We start from the raw sequence: 9,007 nt of genomic DNA, 5'->3' as shown, positions 1-9,007 counted from the left end.
GAAGAAGGTGGGGAAAAAGGAGGCAGAGGTGATTCTCAAAGACAAGAGTTGCTGGATGAGTTAATTATGTGACTTAAACAGTTGGTGGGGGAGTATTATCTCTATTAAAACAGCAACTTTGTTTAATGAGAATTTAGTTACTGAAAGTAACAAACTCCCAGCAAGCTAATTAAAACAGCTACATTTGTTAGGAATGTCACCCATTTATGGTGGGAGAAGCTGACATTTCAGGGTGAGATCTGGGACACTCCAGACTACAATGCCTGCCCTTTGTTGTCACAGTGGTGGTTGAGAGCAACCCTTCTCATCCCAGGAGTGTTTAATCTGCATTCTCAGACCTCGCTCTTAGCCAGGCAGCCACAGAAAGGCTTCTTTTGCTATATGCTGAGTTTGCTATTGGAGATACTGAGTCTTCCTTCCTTTGTTCTCAACAAGAGGAGCCTGGTGGTCCTCAGGTAGGGAGGTTTGAAGACCATGACGTTAAGGAAAGAGAAAAGTTTAAGTCATCCTGCAGAGGGAGCAATTTCCAGCAGTTTTAACAGGAGTTTAAAAGGGACTGAATGGAAGGGGGACTTGAGAGAAAGGGAAGATGGGAAACAAATAACCAACAGCAAATAAAACAACAGAGAAAAAGGAAAAGTAAAGCAAGTCACCACATCTCAGGTGTTTTAAAGATGCAGCCAATTTGAATTCTGAGAAATCGTATCATTATTCCCCAGGCAGAGCCTGAGATGGTCTCAGGGTAACTTCTCCCGCCCATTCAGCCTTTCCCTGACTCAGACTCCCTGGGGCCCAGTGATGTCAGCAGCCCCATGCCTTCCTTGGGGATGCGCTTAGCTCTCAGGGTGGGCAGCACCCACAGTTTATGCAGAAGCAGCCCAGAGTTCTCCTGACTAATAAAGGAATTTTGCCCAGAAACAAAGATATAGGTGCAACCTTCCCCCAAACCCCACAAAAACATCTTATGCCGAGGTTCTGTCAAGCACGGAGGGGATGACGCCTATGAGGCCGGGGCAGAGCTGCAATTGTCTAGCATGCCTCCCACCCCTTCCGCACTTCACCTCGGGTCTACATGTTTCAGAAGCACCCAGCTTGCGGAACACAAACTGCCCAACACATCTCATTCCTCAGAAAAGCAAAGAAAAACAACACAACAGCAACAACAGATCCCAAAGCCGAGGTGTCCACGCAGAGGAGTGTGGGCGGGGGGGGGGGGGGGGGGGGGGCATTCTGAAGTGCATCCAACAGGTGGCCCCGCGCGCCCCGGGGGCCAGGGGGTCCCGCAAGCTGCAACCTGCGCGGGCCGACCTCGCCCACCCAACCCCATCCCTGCTCGTCGGCCCTGGAGCCAGTTAGCCCCGAGAGGACATGGCTCCGGCCCCGCCTCCTTCCGCAGCCTTCAATCCTCTCCTCTGGCTTCCGCGACTCCTAGCGCAGTGGGAGGTGCTCAACCCTTGTCCCACCGTCTTGATTAACGGCACCCACCCTCGCCTGCCCGAGGATGAGCAGTCAGTGTCAGCAGTGCGAGATCAAGAAAATAGAGACGGAGTGGCTTCAAGGTCCTGAGTAATCGCCGCACCTTCTCAGCAGAACCCAAACCCCGTTGAAACGTCTCCAGGAGCACAGATGACTAGGGTGGACAACCTGGCGCTGACCTTGAGGAGCCTCCAAGCCTTGCAAAGCACCCTTTCAGCAGGTGAGTTTACCCTTTGGTGTCAGGAAAGAAAATCCTCGGTATTTATTTAGACAGGGAAGCGCTTACGGTGCCGTCGGTGCTGGCGCCAGCCGCTGTCTGCCACCAGGTGGCACCAGAGGCACGTCGTCTTTGCTCAGCCTAGGACTCTGGGACTGGGCTGCCAGGAGTCTGTTTGAGCCCTGGGTCCTGGTTCCCTTCTCAGCCCCTCTACCTGAAATCTAGGCCCAAAGGAAAATCCACATTTAAACACTCTCTCCACCCTGTCCCAAGGAAATGTCAAGGTTTTTGAAGTGAGGCTGGGAGTTAAATAACCAAGTGGAAAAAAAATAAAGGTGGTTTTATGTTATTTGTAATGCGTTGGCATTTTTTTTTTCTTCCCCTTCTGGAGGGAAGGCATTAAACTCGTCCTTGAACGGAAATCTGAGAAGGAAACCATAAGGTATTTTAAACAAGAAAAGTAGGACATCTGCTTGGGTATCTGGAAGTGGGGCGGTGGGTGAGGCAAGAGAGAAACACACCACGGTGTGAATATAGCCAAGTATTTCATTTATTAACAAAATAAGTCTTACCAAGGGAGAGCTCTATTCATCCTCGATAGGCCCTGCAGCCCCCGCGATGCTGCAGAGGACCAGGAGGAGGGACGGTGTGGGGAGAAGACCCAGGGCCCGAGTCTTCAGTCCCAGTCACTGCGAGAGCCCAAGGAAGTCCCCAGCTCTGGGGAATCTGTGGGTCAGGCCTGGGAAGGGGTCAAGGGGCCGTTGTGATCTGTGTGCTCCCTTACTACCCAGCCTTCCTCCAATGGAGCTAAGAGGTTGTTTTGCCTGCTGATAGTGCCACTGGTCTGCTTTGGAGGGATCTAGCAAGGATCACTGACACCACTCCCCACCTCCAGGAGAGGGACCACTGCCCCAATAATGGAGAGAAAAACAATGACTATAAAAGCACTTTGCAAAATATAAAGAGCAAAGTTTCATGCCAGCAAGGCCTTCTAGCCTTCTAGGACTTTGAATAAGATGAGCCCTACGGGTTCCCCACCACTGGGCAGTATGACTGCCAGGTGTTTGGGGCCAGAAGAGTCTCTGGAGAAGACGGGAAGGTGAAGGGCTCTGTCAGAGGCCGCTCAGGCCTCTCTCTCAGCGCTCTCCGTGCTCAGAGCAAGGTAGGGGAGCCTGCGAAGACCAGGCTCCCTAGGAGAGGGTCAGAGGGGAGAAGTCACAGAGCAGAATTCTGGGTCAACAGAGGCAAGACCTCCTGCCATAAGGCCCCTCCTTGCACCCCCAAATGCATTACAAAAAATATCTCCTCTCTGTCACTTGTACAAAGGTAAAAACAGAACCTCAGATGGAAGGAAATGAGGGAATGAAGGGGGAAAGGTAAAAAGGTAGTTTCAATGGTTAAGAAGCATGCAAGAAACTTCCCAGGAAGGGAGAACAAAACAAAACAAAGAGAAGAACCCCAGAACCCTAACTCTCCTTCTTCCCCTAAAACCAAACCAATAAAAAAAAAAAGAAAGAAAAAGAAAAAGAAAAAAAATCTTATATCTAAGAAAAAAAAAATAAAGAGGGGCGGGGAACATGTAGTTACTCATGTGATTAATATTATTTGGGGGAACACAGACTTTTTGCATACCATTGACTCGTGTGGGCCGTTAATGCACTTATATTCCCAGCTTGTAAGCTAACATTATAGTAAATAAATACACAGTCCGGTGGGGAGGGTCTGGGTGGGGGATCTGGCAGGGACAAGCAGTAGTGGAGGTTGCAGCGGCCAGGCCAGGAGGCTGGGGGAGAGGGAAGGGAAGGGAGGGCAGGGAGGGCCGGGAATGAGGGGTAGGAAGAGCTGTAGTTACTGGTATCCGAGCGCGGAGGCTGAGGCTAGTCTCTGTCCGTACAGCGCATACGGTGAGTAGTAGGGTCCGGCTGTGGGGAGCGACGGCATGGCCAGGCCCCCAGCTGTGGATAAGTGGCTCTTGCCATAGGGGTGGTACCGGCTTAGCCCCAAAGTGTGTGGACTCCGCAATGACAGCGACCCGGGGCTGCCTGGGGCGGAGGGCGGGGGGAGGTGCAGGTGGCAGGAGGCAGCGGCTGCAGCGGCTGCGGCGGCGCTGCCCAGGCCTGAGGCCCCGGGGTAGGTGGCCAGAAGTTTCTCTGCGCCCGGCAGGGCTGTGTGAGTCCGTAGATGGCTAAGCAGCTCCTCTGAAGTGGCAAAGCGCTTGTCGCAGGGCCCGCTGGCAGCTACCCAATTGCAGCTGTGCGGTAGCGGTTCGTTCTGCAGCATGAAGCCGTAGGTGTAGAGGGGGTGGCCAGGGAGCGCGGCCTGCGCGGCGCTGGACGAGAGTGCAGCGGGCTGCAGCGGGTGCCCGGGGTACACCAGCGGGTAGCCCCCGGCCTTCAGGCTGGGCCCGGCTGGGTCGTGCGCGCTACAAGTGGAGCAGCTGGAGCCGCCGAGGTGCGAGGCGCTGTGGTAACCTCCCAGGCAGTAGGGGTCGCGGCATAATCCCTGCAGGAAGGAGGGCGGGGAGGCCCCGGTGAGGGGGCTCGAGCTGGGGGGCTTGCCCGGTGGCAGGCCCAGGCCCCCCGACAGCTGGCCCCCCACGAGGCCAGACTTGCTAGGATCCAGGCCAGGCACGAACTGAGAGGGGTAGCCGGCGTACGCGCCCACGATGGAGCCGTGGTAGCCGATGCTGGAGGGTGGCAGCGGGAAAACGGAGTGGCCTGGTTTGTAGGGTGACACTGGCGCCACGTGGCCAGCCCCCACCAGCGCCGAGGGCGGCTCCGACTTGCGCCCAGAGCCTCCGGCCTCCACACCGCTGTGTGTGCCAGGCTCCGCAGAGCTCCCGCGGCTCACAGCCACGGCCTCCGGGCTGGGCTTGGGCTCCGGGTCTTTCTTGTCCAGCTCCCCGCTGCCACCCCCGCCGCCGCCGTTCTTGCAGTCAGAGTGGTGCGGGGAGCAGCCCCGGGAGCCACCGGGCGAGGACGAAGACGACGACGCGGAAACCGAAGCTCCATGCGGGGGAAAGGGCGTGCAGGCAGCACTGGGGACCCTGAAGCCTGCCTTGTCTCCCGGGGACAAGGAGGATGAGGAGGAAGTGGAGGACACTGAGGACGAGCCACTGTCTTTACGGGAGTCGCCGCCGGAACCCTTGGAGTAGGGCTTGAAGCTGGACTTGTCCTCGACCGGGGAGTCCCCCAGCTGCTTGAGCGCGGCGGACGCGGAAGCTGCGCCCGAGGCGGAGCGACCAGGGTCCTTCTCTGCTCCCAGCCCGTTGGCCGCCACCGCCACCGAGTTGAGCTTGGACGAGGGCGGAGGGTCCGGCTTGCCGATCTGCGAGCAAGTCTGGGCCAGCAGCGCCAACGGACTCTTCTTGGCGTCCAGCTGTGGGAGACAGCGGCAAGGGGAGGGAGGAGTGAGACCACAAGACCAACGGAGCAAGCGGGGGTCAGTTGGGGTGCTTGGGGCGCTGGGTAGGCGCAGAGGGCACCCGGTGGCTGGGGGGAAGGAAAGCCTCGGGGAGAGGCTTGAGAGCGAGCGCCCGGTAGGGCGGCGCAGCTGGGCAAAACAGAGCTCCTCCGGCCCCTCGGTGGGGTCCCTCCACCTACTGGGTCCCGGGGCGCACCACAGGCCTGCGGAGTGGGGCAGTGGAGGTGGTCCGTTAAAGGACACCACGGGCAAAGGTGACGTCTCTGGAATCTGAGCTGTGACTTGCCCCTTTCCCTCTAAATTCCTCCTCCTCCAAGCCCAGGGAAAAACTTATTCCTTCAGTTTGGGGAACTTCGCTTGGGACGGGTTTCGGGCGGTGGCGCCGCGCAGGGTAGAAGCCGGGAAAAGCGCATTCTGAAGCCTGGCTGCGGTTGGCGCTCTTCGTAGCCCCTCCCTCCCGCAGACGGCATCCAGGGAAGTGGGAGGAAGAAAGACTTGGGGTCGGGAGTGCCTGGGCGTCGTGCGCTGCAGCCGGACGGGACAGAGGCCCAGGGGCACGGGGGCGACCCCGGATTTACAGAGAACACACCCAGGTCGCGGTGGTAGGGGGCGGGAAAGACCCAGGAGAGATCACGTCTGCCTGGAAACTGAGTGCCGAGAAAAAGTAAAGATCTAATGGAGTCTCCAAGAGCAAACCCAATCAGAGAGAAAGCACGTAGCCCCGAAGGGCGAGCGGGGAAGGAGAACCTTCCACGGAGAAGACTGGGGAGAACCGAGTGGTTCCGATTCTTCCGTTCCCGACCCCTCCTCTGCCCGTCCACCAGTGTGGCCAGACCCGAGCGTCGCGCCGAGTCCCGGGGTGCACGGAGTAGGGCCGTGGGCCCGGCACTGGTGGGCGGAATGGGGACGACGTGGGGAGGGCAGAGACCAAGACACTCACCTCAATGGGGCTGACGGGAGTGGAAGACAGCGGCTGCAGGTACTCCGGGTGCAGGAGGTGGCCGGTGTGAGCGCTCAGCATCTTCAGGACCCGGATAGGGAGCCTGTTCGCTTGGCGCAGGGGGTCCGCCGGGGGCAAGAGGGACACCGCCGCCGGCACCGCCGGCCTCTTCCCGCCGCCGCCGCTGCCGCTGCCGCTGCTTTCGGGTGTCCTTGGGTTAGATCCAGCGGGCGAATCGCTCATTTGGAGGGGGCAGCGCCACTAGGGGGGGCGGGGAGGGAGGGGGAGCACCGGGGAGGCGAGCTCCCGGGGCGGGTGGGCTCGCTCCGCAGCGTGGAGCGCGGTGCAGCAGTCGCCGCGCCTCTACCCCTCCTCCACCGACGCCGCCGCCGCCGCCGCCGCCGCCACTCGCCCGGGATAGCGACACAAAAACCTTCGCCTTCCGCGAGCCGCACGTCAAATAGCCGCGATCGGCAGCCACACTTCAAAGGGATAGCCGCACCCACCCAATCGCAGCTCTTGCCGGGACCCCGGGGCGGGGAGAGCGGCGGGCGGAGGCCGGCGCCGCCGGTGGGAGGGGAGAGCCTTAAAGGGACCTTGCCCGCGCGCCGCCGCCGCCTTGGCCTTTACCGCCCGTGGGACTCCTCCCCTCCCCCCAGCCGGGCCGCCCTCGCTCGGGGGTCCCACGGAGGACACGGCTTCTCCGGGACCCTGGACTCTCTGCCCCTATCCTTCACCGGCTTTCCTGTCGCTCTCTCCTCTCTTCCTTCACACCGCCGAGACGGAGGTGCTGGAGGGGGGCAGGCACCCGCCAGCCGAGTGTGTCTGGGGTGGGGGTGGACTGAGATGGAGTGGGAGGCAGGGGTGCATCGAGCTGGCTCCGGTACTTTCAGATCCAAGCCTCTCCCGAAGGCCGCCTGGTGGCGGGCCGCGCCTCCAGAGCCTCAGCCCGCTCCGGCTCTGCTCGGGCTCTGCTCGGATCCAATTCTGTTCACCGAATTGGCTTCACCCGGGTGTGCTCACTTGGAAGCGCCCAAGCCTCGGAGGCATCCGTGGTTCTCCGGACGCGGCGACAGCCGCTCTAACAACTTTAAACCATCCTGTCCGAAGCCTGCAAGTTTGAGGACTCCCTTCCGGGGTGAGATGGCTGCGATGAGGCTGGTACCCGAGACTGTGCGCACCACTCGGACGCGCCTGGCGCGCGATGCCTGCGCTCTGATTTATGGGTTCGGTGTTTGCGTGTTTCAGGTTTCTTCTAGTGTCCTCTCTAGAGGTGTAAAATTCCCACACTGCACTGCCCTGAGCTCCTGGGGGGGGGGGGCTGAAATCACTGGAGAAGGCAGTGTCCCAGAGGAGGTGGGGATCTAAGAGTTGCAGTTGATACGAATTCTAGAAATGCGACCCCCTACCCCCTCCTTTTCTTCTCGTGGGAGGAAAATGCACTACCTTTTCCCAGGGAAATTTCGGAATAAAAACTTATTAAAAATAACAATACACTTCTCTTCCCTCTCCCCTTTCCCCATGTCTTTCGGATGAAGTGTGTATTGCCAGCTTTGTACTTGGCAGAGATTTTACATAGTCATAGTTCGGACATGAAAGTTCCCGGTCCGCGGATCATCAGAAGAAGCGGCTGTCCCTTTGTGCGCTGGCCTCTGGGGAGACCACTTCTCCGTGTTCTCGGCGGCCGGTGGAGGCGCGCTGGTGTCACTGCCTGGCTTTGAGTACCACTTTCCCACCCCCAATCCATCACTCAGATTGTCAGGCCTGTCACTCGGGGCGTATGTCTCCAGGACTACCTGTCCCTGACTCAGCCGCATTGATCTGCATCTTGAGACAACATGAGAACCCAAGATAGGTGATTTCAAAAAGAAAGAAAGAACTATCACGGAAATAACAAAGAGCAACCATGAAACCTTTATCATGTTCAGCGAAGAAGACAGCAGGCACCATTCCCAGGCCGTTTCAATCAAACACTAAATTAAACATACTCCTGGATCTGTGCTGTTTTGGGGCAGTATGTATAGATTTCTTAGAAATTCCACTGGCTTTTCCTACTCCAATTTAATCCTGGTAAAATCAGGTTAAAAAGAATTTCAGGGATACTCTGACTGGTAGATGTCTTCCACATTGCAGCAAGAGGGGTACAAGAAGCATGTGTGTGTGTGTGTGATCCCATTATTGTGGTGGTCTCTATCCCCCCTCCCCAGCCTCTTCTCATGCCAGCCTCTGCATTCTGGCATCGCTGCCAGTGCCAGCCCTCCACTTAAAGGTCCCCTGCAGGGCCGCTTCAACCCCCAGGGCCATTTGGTCTTTGGGAGGCTGCTATGTAGAGAGAGAACAGAAGAAAATCTTACAGAATGGAAGAGGATAGGCCTTTGTAGGCACCTTGGAGGAGGAAGAGCTGGGAAGAGGGCAGACCTAGGAGGCAGTAAAAGATGAAAGACTCCTTCTTGATTATTGTTACCAGCCCAACTGTGAGAGCTAGCCAAGAAATCCTTCTAGGACCCAAGCAGATGTGTGTTAGGAATGATTAATGGGAAATCAGTTGGGAGCAAAGAGGAGGGAAGAGAGAGAAAAGGCATTTAGGAATTTGGAAGGAAAAGAGGGACTCGGAGGCAGCAGAAAGGAGAGAGGAGAAGAATGGAGGATAAAATACAAACTCTTTATTTGGAGAGGAAAAGAAAAGAAAAAGTGAATGAATGAAAGGAAGGGAGAAAGAAGGAGATGAGGACAGGATGGCCAGGCTAGGGATGAAGGGTGGGAAATTTGCCTAGGTAATAACATATCATCCTTAAGTAGAAACCCCACTCCCTTAGCCCACAGCTGAATTCACTGATAGGAATAGTAGGTACCAGACAGCGTTGAGGTGGAGACCAGGCCTGTTCTCTGTCCCCCTTCCTGGAAAGTGCTAGCAAGGGAATGGGGACACCCTTTTGGGTACTGGTGAGGGC

At 57.4% G+C, this 9,007-nt stretch overlaps 1 protein-coding gene across 1 annotated transcript; it reads right to left on the bottom strand.

Moving 5' to 3' along the window:
• Nucleotides 1–2,225: 2,225 nt before the first annotated feature.
• ZNF703 (zinc finger protein 703) lies at nucleotides 2,226–7,213 on the bottom strand. Its single transcript, XM_066236158.1, has 2 exons — nucleotides 6,057–7,213; nucleotides 2,226–5,071 (listed from the first exon to the last, which is right to left on the bottom strand). Exons 1-2 carry the CDS (start codon nucleotides 6,297–6,299, stop codon nucleotides 3,542–3,544), a joined length of 1,773 nt encoding a protein of 590 aa, XP_066092255.1. The 5' UTR covers nucleotides 6,300–7,213; the 3' UTR covers nucleotides 2,226–3,541.
• Between the last annotated feature and the right edge of the window lie 1,794 nt (nucleotides 7,214–9,007).

Source organism: Saccopteryx bilineata, chromosome 6 (genome assembly GCF_036850765.1).
Source record: "Saccopteryx bilineata isolate mSacBil1 chromosome 6, mSacBil1_pri_phased_curated, whole genome shotgun sequence".
NCBI classification, from domain to species: domain Eukaryota; kingdom Metazoa; phylum Chordata; class Mammalia; order Chiroptera; family Emballonuridae; genus Saccopteryx; species Saccopteryx bilineata.
The sequence above is the reverse complement of the archived record's forward strand: the minus strand, read 5'-3'. Positions and strand labels throughout refer to the sequence as shown.

What these genes read in the sequence shown, in the direction of transcription:
- ZNF703 (XM_066236158.1), bottom strand. Translation starts at nt 6,299, where the DNA reads ATGAGCGATTCGCCCGCTGGATCTAACCCAAGGACACCCGAAAGCAGC. An exon ending in CTCCCGTCAGCCCCATTGAG is followed by an intron (nt 5,072 to 6,056) that starts GTGAGTGTCTTG and finishes TGTCTCCCACAG; the next exon opens with CTGGACGCCAAGAAGAGTCC.